The sequence below is a fragment of the Lepidochelys kempii genome, chromosome 3, assembly GCF_965140265.1.
Source record: "Lepidochelys kempii isolate rLepKem1 chromosome 3, rLepKem1.hap2, whole genome shotgun sequence".
NCBI lineage: Eukaryota > Metazoa > Chordata > Testudines > Cheloniidae > Lepidochelys > Lepidochelys kempii.
In genome coordinates this window covers 204,349,358-204,370,047 of record NC_133258.1, presented here as the reverse complement: position 1 = coordinate 204,370,047, position 20,690 = coordinate 204,349,358, and the positions used below count along the sequence as shown (strand labels likewise).

Sequence of the window (20,690 nt, the reverse complement as noted above, 5' to 3'; positions counted from 1 at the left end):
TTGTCTAACCTGCTCTTAAAAACCTCCAGTGATGGAGATTCCACAACCTCCCTGGGCAATTTATTCCACAGCTTAACCACCCTGACAATTAGGAAGTTTTTCCTAATGTCCAGCCTAAACCATCCTTTGTGCAATTTAAGCCTACTGCCTATCCTCAGTGAATACGGAGAACAATTTGTCACCCTCCTCTTTATAACAACCTTTACATATTTGGAGATTGTTACGTTCCCCTCTCCCCCACCCCCCACTCAGTCTTCTCTTCTCCAGATTAAACAACCCAGTTTTTTTAATCTTTATTGTCCTAGGTCACATTTTCTCCAGCAGAGGCCTTGTCAGTGCAGAGTAGAGTGGAAGAATTGCTTCCCGTGTCTTGCTTACACTCCTGCTAATACAGCCCAGAACGATGATTTTTTTTTTTTGCAAGCGTTTTACACTGTTGACTCATATTTAGTTTGTGATCCACTCTAACCTCCAGATCCCTTTCCGCCGTACTCCTTTCTAGGTAGTCATTTCCCATGTTGTATTTGTGCAATTGATTGTTCCTTCCTAAATACTTTGCATTTGTCCTTATTGAATTTCGTCTTATTTATTTCAGACCATTTCTCTCGTTTGTCAAGATCATTTTGAATTCTAGTCCTGTCCTCCAAAGCACCTCTAACCCCTCTCAGTTTGGTATCATCCACAAACTTTATAAAAGCATACTGTTTATGCCATTATTTAAATCATTTATGAAGATCTTGAAAGAAACAGATTTAGGACAGATCCCTGTGGGATCCCAGTCAATATGCCCTTCCAGATGGACTGTGAACCATTGAGAACTGCTCTCGGAGCACAGGTTTTCATTTGGTTGTGCACCCACCTGATAGCAGGTTTGTCTAGGCAGGCTATATTTCCATAGTTTGCTTATGAGAAGGTCATGTGAGACAGCATCAAAAGCCTTACTAAAACAGATATCACATCCACTGCTTCCCCTGCCTCCATAAGGCTTGTTACCCTGTCAAAGAATGTGGTTAGGTTGGTTTGTTATGATTTGTTCTTGACTGTTACTTATCACCCTATTATCTTATAGGTGCTTACAAATTGATTGATGGAGCAAATAATTAATTATCTTTCCGGGTACCAAAGGTAAGAGGACTGATCTATAATTCCCTAGGTTGTCCTTATTCCCTTTTTTATAGATAGGAAGGAACTATATTTGCCTTTTTTCCAGTCCTCTGGAATCTCTCCCATCCTCCATAAGTTCTCAAAGATAATTGTTAGTGGCTTAGTGATCCCTTCAGACAATCCCCTAAGTATTCTAGGATGTATTTTATCAGGCCCTGCTGACTCGAAGACGTCTAACTAAATTCTTGTTCTTTTCCTATGTTAGCCTCAAATCCTACCCCATTTATACTCATGTATGTTCACTGTGTTAGTCTGAGCAAATTCACTGCTAACCTTTTTGGTGGGGAAAATAAAAAAGCAAACACACACACCCCTCTCCCCCCAAGGAATTTAACACTTTGGCCATTGCTTCTTTTCAGTTATTATCTCTCTCTTGCCCCTGAATAATGGGTCCACCCTCCCTGGTCTTCCTCTTGTTTCTAATGTATTTGTAAAATGTTTTCTTGTTACCCTTTGTGTACCTAGCATGTTTAATCTCCTTTTATGGTTGGCCTTTCTAATTTTGTCCCTATTTGCATGTGTTATCTTTTTATATCCATCCTTTGTAATTTGACCTAGCGTCCACTTTTTGTATGACTTTTGAGTTTTGGGTCATTGAAGATCTCCTGGCTAAGCCAGGTGGCCTCTTACCATACTTCCTATCTTTTCTACACTTTTGGATAGCTTGCTCACGCCCTTAGTAACATCTCTTTAAAAAACTGCCAACTCTCCTGACCTCGTTTTCCCCCTTAGACTTGCTTGCCACAGGAACTTACCTACCAATTCTGAGTTTGCTAAAGTCTGTCCTCTTGAAGTCCATTGTCTTTACTTTGCTGTTTTCCCTCTTACCATTCCTTAGAATCATGAACTCATCATTTTATGATCACTTTCACCCATGCTGCCTTCCACTTTCAAATTCTCAACCAGTTCCTCCCTATTTGTCAGAATCAAATCTAGAACAGCCTCTCCCCTACTCGCTTTCTCCACCTTCTGTAATAAAAAATGAACTTGTTGGATAATCTGTGCCCTGCTGTATTGTTTTCCCAACAGAGGTCTGGGTAGTTGAAGTCCCCCATCATCACCAAGTCCTGTGCTTTAAATGATTGTTAGTTTAATAAAAGCCTCGTCCACCTCTTCTTCCTGCTTAGGTGGTCTATAGTAGACCCCTACAATGACATCACCCTTGTTTTTTACCCCCTTTGGTCATGATCCAGACTTTCAATAGGTCTGCCTCCCACTTCTGTCTCAGCCTCAGGGCAAGTGCCTTGTATACCTTTAAGTACCTTTTATCCCCTGCCTATCCTTCCTCAACAAGCTGTACCCTTCTAGACCAATATTCCAGTCATGTAAATTATGCCAGCAAATCTCTGATGCCAACTATGTCATAATTGTGATTATTCACTAGTATTTCTAGTTCTTCCTGTTTAATCCCCTTACTTCTTGCATTAGTATACAGACCTTTAAGATGTTCATTAGATTTCCCCTCTATATTCCCTCTAGACTCTCCTTTGTCCCAGCTTTGATTGCCTATGTTCCCCAGATTCCAATCCTTCACCCAGGTCTCCATGTTACAGACTCACCTGTGGGCTTTTGTCTGCTGCCCCACTAGATTAGCAGATCTGCATCTAAAGATACTCTTCCCTTTCCTTGATAGGTGGACTCCATCTTTGTTAAGCAGTCCTTCTCAGAACAGCATCCTGCGGTCAAGGAAGCCAGTCCTCCTGGCAACACCATCTGTGGAGCCATGTGTTCACCACCAGGGTGTGAATGTCTGTGCCTGGGCCCCTCCCCTTGGCCAAAAGGATCGATGAGAACACCATCTGCACCCCCACCTCCCTCGCCCCTATGTAAAGATCAGAAACAAAGCCATCATGACAACATCTCTAAAGAAGTTAGAAAAGTTTCTTTACCGAATAGCTGGCCAATTGTGAGTATTCCATGGCTCTCTCAATCTTCGGTTCGTGATTTGGGCGAAGAGCTGGATCATTTGCAATGGGTGTCATTGGCGAAGGAAAAGATCTTATCTTATTTCTAGTTCTGTCCCAATCCCACAGAGAAGCCTTTGCTAAAGGATGTGTGTAAATTTCTGGAGGATGTGATTTTACATTAATCCATGGTAACCCAGCGATGTGAAACACTCTCCTACCTGTAAGACTAGATGGTGGAGATTTTTTAAAATCTCACTGTTATTCTATTCAAAGACTTTGCCTTATCTCTCAGTTATGTGATTTTAATCCCCAGAATGCACTTACAAAGATTAACAATCTATCTCTCTGGCTGTTCGTTGAGTGAAATGAAAATCTTAAATGACCCTCAATCCTGGGTACCCACAGCCAGGTTCTACTATAGAATCATAGGGCTAGAAGGGACCACAAGAGTCATCTAGTCTAACCCCCAGTCAAGATGCAGGATTTGGTGTGTCTCAATCATCCGAGACAGATGGCGATCCAGCCTCCTTTTGAAAACCTCCAGTGAAGAAGCTTCCACAACCTCCCGAGGCAGTCTGTTCCATTGTCCTACTGTAATAGAAGTAACGAAGACAACAAAGACCAAATATACCTGTTGATATTAAAATAGCGTTTTATTTATAACACTAGAGGAGGAGAAGGAAGAATCAATGAGTGATGCTTTCCAATGTCCTCGAGCCTTTGTTATGCAACACTTGTCTCCAACCAGACTTTTGTTACCACTGGAGTAAGGTGCTGCCTTTAGGACTGCGCTCTCTGCTCAGTATTACCACTTTGAACATGAGAGTTCTTTGTAAAGATCAGAGCTAGCGACTTCTTTTCTCATGTTCAAAATATAACCTTCAGTACAGAGCTATACATAACTCTCCAAGATTTTCTATTACATCCCACTCCTGTTGTCATGTTTGTCAAGTCACTATGCCTTTTTGGTGCGAGAATGAGGATAGGTTGCCATCAATGACCTGACCTCAAGTAGTGCATCACTTTTGGTCCATTATCAGGACTGCTAACAAACCAATGTGTTGCTTCTCTGCATGTAATTAAAAAAAATTAACGTCATGTCCTGAAGTCGCTCACAAAAAATCCCGAGTCCACGATTAAAAAGCCAATTGGTTCATCAAGGTAGGCTGCAAAGAGTGGTACAATCCATGGTTCTTATCTTGCCATCAAAATTCTAGCCACTCTGCCATATAAATGCAGTTTGATGGAGAAATCTCACCACCTTCATGGCAGTCATCAAAGACCTGTGGTAAAATGAAACCAGGTGTAAGACTTCCTTACATGTAGTGAGCACAACACAATTGGAAGTAAAAAACTGAAGTGTTTGCTCCATGGAGGAGTAAAATGAACACAAGACTGGGATCCAGGAGATCATCTAATCCCAACCCTGATAGAGATTATTATTTATATTACACTAGCACCAGAGGCCCTCACTCAGGATCAGGGCCCCACTGTCCTAGGGACTGTACACACAGTGATTGACTGTCCCAGCCTTGGACAGTTTATAAATTATTAGACAAGACAAAGGGTTACAAAGAGGTGAAATAACTTGCCCAAGGGCATACAACAGGGGAACAGCGCTGGGATTAGAACCAGTTTTATTACTCCCCATTCAGTTCCGTATCCACTAGGCAAGACCACAGTGCCATCGCAAAGAACAGGAATAATCAACAGCTATGCTGGGGCTTTGATGTGCAAGAAATCATTACATCAATACAAACAGCCCATTGTAAAAACTCCATTTACACATTATACTAATAAATGAGTTGGATGAGGGTAAAGATGTTAAAAATGAGAGAGGGGCTTGAAAAAAGCTAAATGGACATTGTCCGGTTAAAACCCTGGTTTGAAAACATTTCCTACTCACGTTTTCAACGCCTTTGATTATTACAGCTAAAGAGTGTTAGAACCATTTAGTGTTTATTTCTGCTTTCTTATTGCAAGGCTTTTTGTATTTCTGATCTTGGACAATGAAAATAAACCAGGTAGTATCTCTTTTTGGTTCCCATGCATTATAACAATGCAACAATGTTTGGGCTGTCACTCAGCTGGGACATGTGCTTGTATAAGCTTCCCATTGAAATTAAAAATCCAACAAAACAAAAAATTATTAAAACAGTTTCTACTGGTCTTAGATCTCCCAGACATTTATTTATAAAAAGACTACATTTTGGAGCATGTTTGACTTAACAGTGTCCTTTTACCATGCGATCAAGGGATGAGATGCAGTGTTTAAATAGGAAACATCATGGCCTAAATAAAAGTATCGGTCTTTTATTTACTCCATAGCCAAGGCATTTGTGACCTCCACTGACTTTTTGAAGTCAATGGGACTACTCCTGTGTGTAACGTTAAGCATGTGACTAAGTGTTTGCCAGACCCGGGTCTACATTAGTAAGTACTTCTTCCTCCACATACACAATCAGTAACTTACTGGGCAGAGTCCACAGGGTGTTCGGATTAACCCAGTGGGTTGGATGATAGGATTGACAGATCTGTACAATTTCATGTGTCCATCCACACTGCCAACTGTCCCTTCTTTTGCAGCAATGATGGTCATCTCCACCTTTCCATCGTATATTAGTGTGTTTAAAATAGTTTCGATATCCTCCATTGACAATTCGACCTAAAGGCAATTTTGTAAAAATATAACAAAAGATATTGGTAACAACTAGAGAAAAGGTGTAGCAATAACTCCTGCAAAAAGGAAAATAAACTCTCATTTATGAATGATGACATTCATCCCTCATTCCTAAGGCTTTAGAGGTCTGGTGTAGCCTTGATACAGGCACAGAATTCACTGAATCATGGATACTGAATGGCAGTTTATGCGGAAAAGGGAAGAGCAAAGAGAGTGAGGTTTTCACTGTTTTTCTTACAGTTCTTTTAAAATAATGCTGGGCTTTCAGATACATTTGCCAAGTGGAATTCACCCATACTCCTCAAGTGTCTGCAACAATTCAGATACAATGCAATAACCCTCTGATGATTTGGGATATCTAAGCACAGGTTATGAATTCTGATTGAGATTATGAACTAATGTTCAATCATAATGTTTAAGCCCTTATGATTATCATTGTGATGTTCGTGCCTCTAAGGAAACAGGGAGGAGTGCCAAGTCTCTATTGCTGACTAGGATGGCCTTTAGAGACCATCAACACCTGAATATAATCTTACCCAAACAGAACAGGATGGCTGTATCCCCAGAGAAATAATTTTTCTCACTTGTCTGCATACAGTTAAGGTTTCAAGGAGCGGAAAATCCCCAGAAAGGGGACAAAGAGAGGTATCAGGGCAGAAGCTTAAAAACACAAGGGTGAGAAGTTGAAGGAGGACTTAGAGGGAGACAAAGGAATAAAGGGCCAGGTGTCATAAGCTAGAGGGAATATTGTTGACTGTCAGATCAGCTGGAGCTGAAGGACACTGATTGAAGGGGAGAGAGAGAAACACACACACCATGGTTTAGAGAAGCCTTGAGCTGGAGGATTGCAGTTCAACAGAGAGCACTTGGACCCTGAAGAGACACTGATCCAAATCCCATAGAACTCTCAAGAGTGGTGAGGAAACTGAGGCAGGGAATGGCACACAGGCATTTGTTGTTGTTATGGGTCTGTATATTCCATGCTGTCTAAAGCAGAACGACTGTTTTTAGAAGTCCTTTTACAAAGTCTGTGTCTAGTCGCTTCAACTATCATGTGTCCCTGAAGGTGACACCTGTAAACTAGAGTGTTCACAAAGCAAAAGCTCTGGGAATGGGCATGCTAAAGCAACTGAGATATCTCGGGGGTCAGCACCGGTCCTAGGGCCAGGACAGCAGGGCCCTGGGTTCCCACTTCCAGAAAGGGCACCAGACAGAGTCTGCAGCCAGGAAGGGTGCCAGAGAGCGCGGCTAAACCAGAGCCTACCCAGTGAGCAATGGGAGCTTTAGAGCACATAGATCCAGCATGAGTCCGAACACAGCAGCCTGGTGAGTGGCCAGCAGGGGAAGCTTGACCAGGGCTGTGCCAGATCTTCACTTAACAGGGAACCCATGGCTGTTTTCTTGCTCTTACATATTATGATGGAGCTTTTCGAAGGCAGCTAGGAATTTGTTACACATCTCCCATTAAAACTGTGTGGCTAAATTCCTAGCTGACTTCAAGAATCTCAGTTTATGTTCATAGGGAAATTCCAACAGAGCAATTATAAAATTCCCTATGGCTGGGATTGCCAAAAGAAAATGGGTCCCAACTCGCATTGACTGGGCACTGGATGCCTAACTCCCTTAGGTGCCTTTGGAAATCCCAGACTATATTGGCTCTGGGCTGTAATGCAGCACAAACCCCCTACTTCATACACACTGCAATATAAGACCCCAATGTGCAAACTTGGATGCATCAAGTCAGGCACCAAAATTAGGACTTAGGGCCCAATTCCAAATGCTAGCCATTCGGCACCAACTTGAAAGGTGGTAAGTTAAACGCCATTCTGACCTTACTGATGCCCAGCTCGCAAATGTATTTCCACACCTCATGGGATGATGCAAACGAACTGTTTCTCTGTATCATAGGGTTCTGTTTGCTGTCGCGAGCTGCTTCTGCCTGGGGAAGCATGGAGGGGAGAGTGTGACAAACGCAGTCAGTGCTCCCTGTGAAGAGAATGTCTCTAGGTATACAACAAGCTGCTTTTAAACCATTGTAGAGGCAATTTCCAGACAATCTCTCCCAAGTTTTAAGCCAGGGTGGGAATCTGGCCCCCTGGTTAATTTCATCCAGCCCGTGGCAAGTCTTGGCGCCATGGGCAAGAAACCCTGAGCCTCCACACTGCCCCGCAGGGCTGGAGCTGCGAGCACCGGCTCACCCCGCTGCGGGGGAAAACTAGGGTTGCCAGGCCATTAAAAGTCCAGTCAGTGGCACAGCGGGGCTAAGGCAGGCTTCCCACCAGTCCTGGCTCCGCACATCTCCCGAAGCGGACGGCATGTCCCTGCGGCCCCTAGGCGCAGGGGTGATCAGGGAAGCTCCGTGTGCTGCCCCCACCCCCAGTGCTGGCTCCGCAGCTCCCATTGGCCAGGAACCGCGGCCAGCAGGAGCTGCGGGGTCACTGCCTGCAGTGCACACTGCACAGAGCCACCTGGCTGCGCCTCTTTCTAGGAGCTGGGCACAGCAGCTGCTTCCAGGAGCAGCGCGGAGCCAGGACAGGCAGGGGGCCTGCCTTAGGCCCGCTGCGCCGCCGACCAGGAGCTGCCTGAAGCAAGCACTGCCTGACTGGAGCCCGCGCCCCAAACCCCTGCCCCAACGCTGAGCCCGCTCCTGCACTCCAAACCACCTGTCCCCATCCCAGAGCCCCCTCTCACACCCTGAACCCCTCATTTCTGGCCCCACCCCAGAGCCCGCACCTCCAGCTGGAGACCTCACCCCCACCCGCATTCCAATCCCCTACCCCAGCCCAGTGAAAATGAGTGAGGGTGGAGGAGAGTGAGCAACTGAGGGAGGGGGGCTTCAGTGAGTGTAGGGCGGGGTCTAAAAGAAGTGCGGGGGGTGTTCGGTTTTGTGCAATTAAGAAAGTTGGCAACCCTAGGGGAAGCCCAGAGCCTCTGCGCCCACCTTCCCTACCACCGGCGGGGCTGTGTGTGGCCCACAATTGATTTTTTCTGGGGATCAATGGCCCCTGATAGGAAAAAGGTTCCCCACTGCCGTTTTAAGCAGGTGATTATCAACAAATGGAATAATCCTACATATATATTGCACAATGAACAGTAAGTGGCAAATTACAAGTTAACACTATATACAGTAACATGAAACACCATATTGACATGAAGAGTTAGAACGTAGGCACCATCATTCTGAGTTTCCCGACTATGGAAAAACCTCAGCCATAGCCAGTGGCCTGTAATGTATATTTTGGAGGGAAAGGGAAATTGACACGATCTGACTAGGACTCAGAGGATGGAGGTTGGGCTTTCCCTGTAGCATGGATAGGGAGTAACACTTTCTAGACACAGTCCACAATAATCAGGGCCGACAACCTTTTTTGCACAGCTGAAGTAGTATGGGAAAGCTGACCTTTCCTCATTTGTTCCTACATTCTTCAATACTCAGTTTGAGATATGAATCTGGGGGAATGATGTTTCTTTTCTTTTAAAAGTACAAATTATGGGTTTATTAAGGTGAATGATCCATTGCATGCATTTGCAGCGACAATTAAATTAGAAAAATGCCAATAAAGAATTATGGTCCAGCAACTACATAACAAAGTCCACCTATTTTTATATTAACAACTGTATACAAACTTTTCTTCCACCAGTTTTTAAAGGAAAAGCAATTACTTGTAAAAACAATCAAAGATGGGTTAATCTGTAGCAATCCCTCACCTTAGTCTGTAAGAATTTACAACACTGTTGGTTCAACACCTCCACAAATTCAGATTCAAAGTCTTGGTCGCTGTACCAGGCCCCACCAGTCACGGACCGGTCAGGCTGCAGGTTATATAACATGTACACCTTCTTCTTTGAGGCCTATTGAACAATACACACTTTTTTTTAATAGCTGAAGATCTTCCATGAAAGGAAAATTTCATTTAAACAAGCATAGGAACGATCCATGTAGTGCCATGTGCCCCGAAAGATGGGAAGTGCATAGCTGCAGCAAACCATTAGAAGCACTGTCTGCACTCCAAGAATACCGGGGTTAAAGAGGAGGTCGTCTTTTTGGATTCTGACTCTCAGACTTGTTTTATGGAGCAGGGTTGGAAAAGGGAAACAAAACTACACAAAGATAAAGGGCTTTAAAGAAAATGGGACAGATTCAGGCTCGGGTGCGAATCGCTACAGCTTCATTTCAATGAAGCTGCAAAAGATCTGAATTTAGCCTGTTATCTGATGTCCTTCCAAGTTCTGAGCCTGGTTTTGGCCCTCCTTCAGGTCAGAATGTGGTTCAGCTATCCCTCCTATAACAGTATGATGATTAAGCATGCCTGATGACCTAGTCTAAAGGGGATGAGAAACCGCTTTTAAAATTGTTTAATGCAGAACTAGTCCTAGACATAGCCAAAATGCCCGCTATAAACATTTCCCAGTTAAATCAGCTTCCATTTTAAAATCACTTCTGAGAGTTTACTCTTTGTGGAAAGGACACTCATTATTCTGCTTTTTGACTCATGGCAGCTACAACAGGACATTGTCTGAGATGAAATACAGAGTCAGATGACTTTACACATACAATACAGTGGGGCTATGAAACTTCAGAGGGTTAACTTCTGAAGTTATACAATGGCATCTTTAAATTAGAGAAGTTAATCTTAAGATTTTTAAATATAAACGCGTATCTTTAGCCGTAAATTATAAATCTTGCTCTGGTAATTCCAGAGCGATGTATTATGCTGTAGGCAATAAGTGGTACCCAAGCTTTTGCACAGGATGGTGAACATGAATTCAGTACTATGAACAGGAAAAGGGTTTTATTACATTAAACAAGTTAGAAAGACAAGGTAGGTTAGGTAATATATTTTACTGGACTAACTTCTGGTGGCGAGAGAGAGAAGCTTTCAAGCTACACAGAGCTCTGCTTCAGTCACAGACCTCACATAGAGCTCTGTGTAGCTTGAAAGCGTCTCTCTCTCTCACCAACAAAAGTTGGTCCAGTAAAATGTATTACCTAACCCACCTTGTCTCTCTAATATCCTGGGACTGACACGAAGGCTGTAGCAACACTGCACTAAAACACAAGTGCCTAATGAACACATTTGAAAGTGAGCCTTTCTGAAGCTTCATTAACTATGGCAAGAGATGAAAAAAGCTCAGAACATGCAGCAGCCCCCCCAATAAAGCCCCTGGATTCTGCAATAAATGAAGGATGAAGACACTTCACAAAGCCATCTCATAAATGGCTTACATATTCCAAATCAAGTATTTATAAACTGGGTTAGATGCTTTTTCAACTCCATTGAAGTCATGTTATTAGTATAGGCTTTGATTCAGGAAAGCACTTAGGCATGTCTTTTAAGTTTGTCCTGAATAGGAATGTTTTCCTGAATCACAGTTATAATAATCAGCAGGTTAAAAACTCTCCCCCACTTAAGAGAAATTACGTCCAAAGAAAATTCTGGCTGTGGGATAGTCTGGAAAGAGCAAAGCACAGAAGTTTTAATTTGGCCTAAGCAGTTCACTCCTAATAGCAGAAGAGACAATTGTGATAAGGGTTATTATGATTCCTACTGTTTTGAATAAAGGATACCAGCAACTCTTTGCTAAAGTTATTGCACCTCTACCCTTCTCTAATATTTGCACTTAGATAGTGCCATATGTCTGAGACCATCAGTGCTTTACAATGTAGTTAAAGTATTGGCTCCATTTTATAGAGGAGCAAACTGAGGTACAGAGAAGTTACGTGATCTTCTCAAGGTGCCAGAGAGTCAGTGACATAGCTGGGAGAATAACCCAAGTTTCTTGACTGCCAGTCACCTGCTCTAACAAACATGCTTTGCAGTATATACAGTATTTCAAGTATTTAAAACTATAGATTACTCACTGCCACAGACTTAACAGCTTTAATAAGTTTCTTGCTCTCCAAGTTTTTCAGTATCTTGTTGATCTCTGTTAAAGGTAGATTACTTTTGTATCTAATATCCCTGCTCCAAATACCTGTTTAAAATGAAAAAAGGAAAGCTGAATTCAAATGAATATGAACAGAGCATGACAAGTCTCAGGCACATTACATTTGCTCTTATGTTCCAAGCCAAGTCTCGAGCTGTTCCTTTCCGATTCAGAATTCGCATCACAATGTTGCTTGAGCGCTACCTAAATAGAATGCACATACTTAACATAGTATATACATACTTAAGCCAAAAATTTCAGATTGTGCATACATACTAAAGATCCCAAACCTCCTGCCAAGAGCCAAGCACCGTCAACTCCCAGTTAATTCAGGGGGATTTAAGGGCACTCACTATATCACTACCACAGTTAGCACCATGTACAACATGCAACACGTCTGTATTATTCCAACATCTCCCTACAGTTGTTATAACCCAAACTTGCCTGCTCTGAGAGCTCATACAGGGGAGTTCTCTTTTGTCAACAGACTTGGCCAAAAAATGGGGAAAACATTTTTTCTGAGGGCCCCTTGGTTCTGGAACGCTCATCCCTTCACTCCTCAGTCTGACAGAATCCCAGTTTCTTGGCCTTCATATGCTGCAAGGCTCATCTGATTTCCTAGGCTCTCTCAGAGAGTTTGGGATATGAAACAGTCCGGCAGGGGAGGGTATTTTATAGGGAATTTGTACTTTTTAGTCACAGAAGGAGCTGGGAGAGGAATTGACTCAAGTCCTAATGTGGATACAGATACTTTACTTGTTTATTTTTAGTGATTAGTTAAGCATGTCATACCTCAAACAGATGCTTTTAAAACAACTATAGTAAAGAAGCTAGAGTTAATAATGCTTTGGTAGTTTATTACCATGCCTTTAATTCTTGAGTATTGAGAAACAGTACACACTGTTTTCCCCAAATACATGCTAAGCAACGAGTCATGAATAAAATTATAATAGCCCTTGAATAAGTCACCTTTGTTGGCTGCATCCTCTATAATTTGATAGACCAGCTTCTCTTGATTGTCAGATCCCTTCATTTTACTGTAAAGGACAGATTACAAAAGGGAAAGGAGTTAGTTATTGTGAATGTCCAGCAGGTTGGATAGAAGTAAACTAGATTTGTTTTAAACTGTGGAAAGCAAAACTATAAAATGAATTCAATTACACAAAAAGAAAGCAGCTGGCACTAGCTGGTTACTGCAGTTCCTTGTTATTACAGACAGCTTTTATCATTTCTTACATGTCATGGCAAGTCAGCCAAAGTAACTGTCAGCATTTTGTTGGTGCAGTACTCCAGTTTCCCCACCACTACCATGACCACCAATTGCTCACCTACAACTGCAGTAGCTCAATCCTGAATAAAATCTTACGCAAAATAAGCAGCCCCTGGATGGAACATCTGGGAAGGTGCAGCAAAGTGCTCTCAGCTCTGAAGTTTGCTTTCCCCACTGGTCTAAGACAGCCTGATTCTGCCAAGCTCCAGGCCACAGTGGGAGGTTCATCTCTTTTTTGAAGCATTTGAGAGTGGTGGTGGAGGAGTGGGGAGGACTGTTAGGTTTGGGGGATTTTCCTTCTTTGAAGCAAACAGAGTATGTCTTTACTCAGTTTTGTACAGGCACATTTTATGAACCAAATAAAACTTCCATTTAGTATACAGAGTAATATACTTGGGGTTGGATGACTGTTACAAATATAGGGCCTGATCCTGCTCTCTGCTCCATCTAGGCAGACCCCTGGACCCACAGCAGAGCTCCACTGATTTCAGTGGGACTCCACTTGGGCATACAGGCCTGCCTGCATGGATCAGATCACCTGATGGGGGGCTTTACTACCAGCAATAGTGCTTCCCACACCATGTAATCCCACTTCAATGCAACTATTCACAGTGGGAAGCATGACCTCCAAGAGCATTTACAAGATGGGGCCCAAAGTAAGTAAATGTGCCATCTTGGAATGAATGGGTGAATAACACTTGATGATTACTACCATCACCCTGATTGCACTGGGAGAGTGCATGAGAGCTATGATCAAATGACTGTCCCTTCAACAAAATAAAGCTTACCCAGCATTTTGAGACTCTTTGATCCTGTAGAGAAGGCCAGTGTTGCTCCTGAGAAGGTCTAGCTGTCCCTGAAAGAGACAGGCATAAATACTATTATTAAGAGCTTGACACTTACCTTTTAAACATGAAATCTCATTTAATTTTGCCTAAATAAAAAACAGACCAAAATACATTTTCATCCTTTGGAAACACTAGGACATTTTAGACAGCTCTGCTCAGGAAATATTCTGTTCATTTATCATCGAGCTGCTAGAGGTTATTGACATTGCTCCTGGTCTCTTTCTGCAACACGTGTCATTAACTAAAATGTAGAAATCTACTCTTTCATCTTCCAACACGGCACAAAAGATGTAAAGCTCCAGCATGCACCTCTCTCAGCCTGCAGTTACATGTCCATTGAATCATTTTTTTAATTGCTCACTTACATAGCCAACAGTTAGCTTGAAAACATAAGTCAATGTAAAAAAAAATTACTTTGGCTCAGCTCAGGTAAGATGGAGGTGATACATATGGTATGAGAAAGCATTCTAAACTGCAGTAAAAATTGTGACACTTCCTCCAGTTGAGTGAATTTACCCACCTACTGTCAGAATAATTCACATTCTCAGGATGCTGCTAGATTCTCCTCCTTATCATTCCCAGACTCCTACATAACAGCTGTGAGTAAGAACACATTCTTTCATCTTCAGCTGGCCAAGAGATGGTGGCAGGCTTTGCCATGATTACCTATGTCTGTTACCTCAAGGCAGGAAAAGTGCAACATGGTCTAACTTGGACTAACTTTGAAGATCTACCTTTTTAGATAGGGCAAACTGACAGAAGCATACTATGCCAGTGCATAATTTTCTACATTGCCTGCCAATTAATTTACAGGTGGAAACCCTAAATACTCTATGCTCCCAGTTATCTCAAAGAATGCTCTTCCCATGTACCACATAACTGTGCTCAGAGGGAACACTTGCTATCTATGCCAAGCGTGAAGCATGTGAGAGATGAGTGCAGAGTATTCTCAGTGGTGGCTTCTTGCATCTGGAGTTCAGTTCTGACATATACATCTATATCAGGACTCAGGTCTGGTCACTTTTAGAACAAGATTCAAGATGTCTTGTTATTAAGGCTTTAACTATAACAGCAAGGCTTGGACTTTCCTGATGGTCTGCTAAATTGTTAAACACCACTTCAAATCCTTACAGGGAAGCTGAGTATGCTACTGTAGAGAAATGCAGGAAACATTGTCGCTATTTTGGGCAATATGTTGGTTGGTTCCATGCTCGCATATGAATGGCACTCAGTTATATTGGTTACATGTGTCTTATAATAATAAGTGCAACTAAAACTACAGTAAGTCAAAAGGTATGAGATAATCCCAGACACTTTGACCTAAAAGCTGGAATCTAGTAAACATTGGGTGAAATCCTGGCCTCACTGTAGTCAATGGCAAAACTTCCTTTGACTTCCATGGGGCCAGGATGTCACCTTCCCTCTAAAAGCAGATACCAACAGGATTCAATAATGGCAGGTAAATCTATGGCTCTTTCAGGTTATCCCTATATTATATAACAATACCAATGAGGTTTGAGATGCAGTTACAGTGGTTAACAGAAACGCACTCATATTGCTTTGCTAGATCGCAGAAGATTAATACACAAGGCCCAACTCTGCAGCTGCTCGATGTTGGTAATGGCTGATGAAGTCCATGGCGTGCATGCATATGAAAGGGCGGTGCGATCCCTCCGGCACCGCAGAACGGGCTGTACTGATGGGGAGGTGAACCCTACCACGGAAAGCAGCCTGTTGATAGCCATGGCCCGCTGCTGGGGTTCCATGTGGGGCATGTCATTCTGGATCACTTGGTCGGTGATGCCGTGAGGGAACTGGTGGCAGAGCTCGATGATCCTGGAGGCGAGGAGAAGAGGAGCAGAGTCAGATCACAACACACAGACACAGCCCCACCACGACCCCTCTCAGGCCTAACCCCAACCCCAGCTGCGCTCCAGCCCTGCCCCCCTCTCAGCCCACCCCGCTACCGTCCCCGCCCCCCAGCTCTGTCCCAGGCCACTCCCCAGGCGCTGGGGGCCCGCACCCCACCCAGCACCGCTCACCCCCACCCAGACAGACCGGCCCCGGCCCCTCAGCCGCACCTGTTCTCTATCTCCAGCGGGTCCGGGACCTCCGGCTTCACCTTCACCTCGGCCATGGCAGCCGGGACCCGGGCGGAGGGTGGGGGGGGGGGTGGCAGCCCGCAGTGACGCGGGGCAATACCCTGCCCCGGCGGCGCAAACCCCAGCCAGGTCCCCCAACGCCGGGGCGCGGGGAGATGACGTCACAGAGGGGACCCGGTTGCCATGGAGCAGCCGGAGGCGGGCCAATCCGGGGCCGCCTTCTTGCCGGTGTTACAGCGTCTCTAGTGACGGGGACGGGGACGGGTGAGTAACGGGGAGGGAGCCGCGTGGGGGGTGACTGGAGTCTGGGGTGGGAGCCAGGGTCCGGAGCCGGGGTGACGAGCCCGGAGTGGGGCGGGAGCAGCCTCATGGGGGCGGGGTCCAGAGCCTGGAGTGGGGCAGGAGCCTGATGCGGGGCGGGGGCATCCAGAGCCCGGGGCGGGGCGGGGCGGGCGCAGTTTGGGGGGGTGGGGTCCGGAGCCCGGGGAACCTGATGCGGGGCGGGGGGATCCAGAGCCCGGGGCGGGGCGGGCGCAGTTTGGGGGGGTGGGGTCCGGAGCCCGGGGAACCTGATGCGGGGCGGGGGGATCCAGAGCCCGGGGCGGGGCGGGCGCAGTTTGGGGGGGTGGGGTCCGGAGCCCGGGGAACCTGATGCGGGGCGGGGGGATCCAGAGCCCGGGGCGGGGCGGGCGCAGTTTGGGGGGGTGGGGTCCGGAGCCCGGGGAACCTGATGCGGGGCGGGGGGATCCGGAGCCCGGGGAACCTGATGCGGGGCGGGGGGATCCGGAGCCCGGGGAACCTGATGCGGGGCGGGGGGATCCAGAGCCCGGGGAACCTGATGCGGGGCGGGGGGATCCAGAGCCCGGGGAACCTGATGCGGGGCGTGGGGAGCCGTGTAGAACAACCAGAGCCAGCGGCTGCGGGTGGCTGCCCGGCTTTGGCATTTATTCTGAATGCGGTAAAATAACCTACTCGGTGCACCAACAGAATTACCATTTTTGGTTCTGCCTCCCGCAGGTGCATAAGAGCCATCCAGCTTCTCAAATAAACCGGTGTGGTCAGCTGGCCACCTGAGGGTGGTAGAAAACCAATCGGAATGGTTCTGCCATCTGTTAATCCTGCGCTCGAGGTGGCAGATTCTGGCAAATGTACTGCACCAGGGCGTATCTGGTGGGAGGAGTAAAGGCACTGCTGGAAATTGCTCTCACAGTGCTTGCTGTCTGTACAGGCAATACAGAAGTTCAGACTGACACTATAGTTACCCTTGATCAGAACAAGTGCAGTCCCAGCGTTCTCATGAATGAATGCCTGTCTCTGCAGAGTGGGTAGTAGTTTTATGTGTGACATGTTACAGACATGTTGGGGGGTTGGGAAGCTGATTGTAAAACCAGAACTTGCTAGTGTAGACAAGGCCTTTGGCTGTGAACATAACCACCCAAGACCTACATTAGGGGCTTGTCTATATTATACACTTTTATCATCTCTAAGCACAGTTGTTCACAATTAAGTTCATTGACACAGTGCTGGCCATTGTAAACCAGGACAAAATCATGTTCAGCATCATTTGTCCTAATATACTGCAGGCGAGACACCACTCAGGAATACCAGAGAGTGCCTTATTTTAGTCCTGTTCAGCAAATAATCTTGGGTTCCATGTAGGCACTCATATAGACATAGTGAAATAAGTAGCTGATTTCTCTTACATGAGATATTAGATGGATGGAGCCACATCTATTATAAACAAGGCCAACACTCTTCGTGATTATCTCATGAACTGTCACTCAGATCCAGCATGTATCACTGACACCTCATGGACAGGGCTGACCTTGGCAAAGCTGGTTTCAGCTGCGTATGCAGAAGATCAATTAAACTCATGCAATGAAGATCAGATTGGAATAAAAGTAGTGGTACTTTTCTCACACTCTGTCCAAAATTGCAGAGTTGCAGAACTGGTCAAAATTTTGATTAGCTTTTAGCATGCTCAGATGGGTTCAATAGGAAAAAATGTTCAATGGACAGCAAAACAAATAAGAATGTTATTGTTATAAGGATTAACAATTTACTGCATCTCATGTTCTCTTTTTTCAGGGAGGTGGAATAGGGGTGTGAAATTGCATGAAGATTCATTTCTGCTTTACTCTTACATTTTAAAAGAAACATTTGCTATTTTTTCAGATCACTACAAAGAAAAATGACTGCTGGTTCAGTGTCAGTGCCTCAAATTATACCACTTCGACTCCCTCTGCCAGGGAAGGCTAAACATGAAATAGACACAAATACACATGTAGAAATAAAATCAGGTATAAACAACAGCTTTAAATCTGTTCTATAAACCCTGTTCTTTTATTTTGTCATTTGACTCTCACTTTTTGATACTGTGTTTGCGTTCACATTTTATCGTGATTTTGATGAGAATCTATTTTCATAAATACCTTGCATAAATTAATCCTTTACATCTCTATCCTGCAAACGTGCACATGCTTAATTTCGTTCATGTGACTAGTCCCGTTGAAGCTAATAGGGCTACTCGTGTGTAACGTAACTCAAATTTTTCAGTGTTTGCAGGATCTGGGCCTTATATTTCTGTGCTATTGTGTCTGTTCCATAGTCACAATGAAATATGAAAACCTTAGAATTTGATAATTTTGTGTTTTGTGATTTTGCAAAACTGGTACTTGAAAATAGCATGGGTCCATTTCACTGAAAAGGCCCTATCTGTTAGCAAGAGTCTCAGTTTTGAAATTCCAACTTTTATATTTCAACCATGATCATTTTTCATATCCGAACATGCCACATGTAGAACCTGTGCATATTTTCACATACCCTTTTTGCAACTTTTTTGTGAGAAGATGACTGGCCTGTAATGAAATTGTGATTATTTTGTCACCAAATTTTGTGAGGAGAGAGGGGAAGGGAAAAAACCAAAACACACATTATGGCCCTAATCTTGCAATCCCTTACTCACATCCTTATGTTGCTCATGTGAGTAAATTAAGCATGTGTGTAAGCATTTACAGGAGTGAGGCTTATTTTTGAACAGCTCTAATACAATTTTGGTAATTATCTTATTCATGTCTTTCAGATACTCCTGATGTCACTATATATTACACTTTAGATGGAAGTAAACCAGAACTCGTTAGGAGACCTGGCTATGGAGAACATAACACTTTTAAGTATAAGGGACCTATCAGATTACCTGATGGGAAAATAACAGTAAAAGCTTTGGCAGTCACCAAGTAAGTAGCAACTGTCTATATTGCATTATAATTATGGTAATTTATTTGCATTACTGTAGTGCCTAGGAGTCCCCGTCATGGGCCAGAACCCCATTGTGTTAGGTGCTGTATAAACACAGAACAAAAAGACAGCCCGTACTCCAAAGAGCTTACAGTCTAATTAATATTCATGTATTCCTCTGTATGGACATCAGTATCTTCTATGCCAGAACATTTATTATTATTATTATTATATAGTAATTACTTGTATTGCAGTGGTGCTTAGGGCCCCAACCATGGATCAGGGACAAACAAACTTTGCTCATACTTGCCCTGGAGTGAAACTACCGTGCATTCCCTGGGCAAGGACTTGCAGAATCAAGGCTTATATATAGTTCTTGGTATCGCTGTCCAGACCATACATTATTTTTTATTGTTGTGATTGTGAAAAGACACATTCTCAGCTCTTCATCCCCTGCTAAATGAATGGCATGGACAGTGAATGTGTGTGGTATCAAATGTCAGCAATGACATATAATGAATGGTATGGAATGGCAAGCTGAATGTGGTTCAGCTTTGGAGGTAAGGGCTCCCATTCCATGTGGCATTATGTATAATGTGGAGCATATCACCTTTTCGCCCCCACAAGGGAGTTGTACAGTAACAAGGACAGAAAGAGGACATGGATTAAGGTATATCAGGAATATCTTATATGAAAGGGAACCAGGTATTAAAATTATCCATATTTTCATCATTTTAAACTGGTAATTTTTTATCATACATAGAATTCCTGTCGTTTTTTAAAAGCACTGATTGATTGGGAGTATGAAGGGATCATGGCAGCTTGCTGAAATAGTAATCTGGCTAGCAGGAGGAGTTTCAATAAACGACCCATTTTCACCACTGATTTCCTTTCTAATAATACCCATAATTTTGTGCTCTAGCTATCTGTATCCTTTTGATTATTAACTTTCAGAGACTGCAGGGAGAGTGCCATTGTAACAAAGGTATTTCTGGTAGAATATGAGCCACCAAACATACTCTTTGCTGATGAAGATAATGATGAGAATTTTCTGAAAGACCTCTCCAACCAGGCAAGTTACAGCAATGGTGAATCCCTGTTTGACCATAACATTTTGTATTCTATTACAGAGAGACAAAATCCAGGTAGCTGTAGAGTTTCATTACTTTTATTTCTTTATCTGCCCATCGTTGTTTTTTTCAATCTTTTCTGGTATTGAAATCTATGAAAGTTCAAATGGTTGGTTCTTTATTGGGACAACCAATTGAAACTATTGTGATACATCTCTTTTACTTATGAGCAGCTGACATTATGCAAGAATGGTTTTGTTTCAGTTTCTAGTAACTTACAACATTTACCATTCATTGTGCTCAGGGAATGTTGTGTTTAACTGAAAGGTTTATACAGAGACTTCGTTTGGAAATAACACTTCAACGTGTCCTGTAATGTTTTCTCTGGGATTGTTCTGATCTCATTAGAAAAATTAAGCATCTGAAAACGAGAAGTCCAGAAAGGGCCAAATCTTGAAATTCTTACTCAGAGCCTGGTTGTGCC

The 20,690-nt window shown here is 43.8% G+C and overlaps 2 protein-coding genes across 10 annotated transcripts in view; one reads left to right on the top strand and one right to left on the bottom strand.

Moving 5' to 3' along the window:
* Positions 1-3,705: 3,705 nt before the first annotated feature.
* POLR3F (RNA polymerase III subunit F) lies at positions 3,706-16,059 on the bottom strand. 2 transcript variants are annotated; one of them, XM_073339752.1, is made up of 9 exons: positions 15,879-16,059; positions 15,516-15,633; positions 13,738-13,805; positions 12,649-12,716; positions 11,615-11,727; positions 9,460-9,603; positions 7,583-7,690; positions 5,545-5,736; positions 3,706-4,354 (listed from the first exon to the last, which is right to left on the bottom strand). In XM_073339752.1, the coding sequence occupies exons 1-9, from the start codon at positions 15,932-15,934 to the stop codon at positions 4,277-4,279; spliced, it is 945 nt and encodes a 314-aa protein (XP_073195853.1). In that variant the 5' UTR covers positions 15,935-16,059; the 3' UTR covers positions 3,706-4,276. The 2 variants fall into 2 exon arrangements, with proteins under 2 accessions (XP_073195853.1, XP_073195854.1); XM_073339753.1 differs by lacking the exon at positions 7,583-7,690.
* Positions 16,060-16,107: 48 nt separating this feature from the next.
* DZANK1 (double zinc ribbon and ankyrin repeat domains 1) overlaps positions 16,108-20,690 on the top strand; it is a 34,510-nt gene continuing 29,927 nt past the window's right edge. For 5 of the 8 annotated variants that reach the window (XM_073339748.1, XM_073339747.1, XM_073339742.1 and 2 more), the window contains exons 1-4: positions 17,056-17,220; positions 18,075-18,199; positions 18,982-19,135; positions 20,091-20,208. In XM_073339748.1, the coding sequence (XP_073195849.1) occupies positions 17,204-17,220; positions 18,075-18,199; positions 18,982-19,135; positions 20,091-20,208 (414 nt within the window). In that variant the 5' untranslated portion in view covers positions 17,056-17,203. Of the gene's footprint in view, positions 16,164-16,768; positions 16,917-17,055; positions 17,221-18,074; positions 18,200-18,981; positions 19,136-20,090; positions 20,209-20,690 lie in introns of those variants that run through there. The other 3 variants (XM_073339745.1, XM_073339744.1, XM_073339743.1) reach the window with 3 other exon arrangements.

Coding starts and splice junctions, on each gene's coding strand:
- POLR3F (XM_073339752.1), bottom strand. CDS start 15,934: ATGGCCGAGGTGAAGGTGAAGCCGGAGGTCCCGGACCCGCTGGAGATA. Junction 12,717..13,737: donor AAAGAGTCTCAAAATGCTGG/GTAAGCTTTATT, acceptor TGTCCTTTACAG/TAAAATGAAGGGATCTGACA. Junction 7,691..9,459: donor GTAAATTCTTACAGACTAAG/GTGAGGGATTGC, acceptor ATGCTTCCCCAG/GCAGAAGCAGCTCGCGACAG.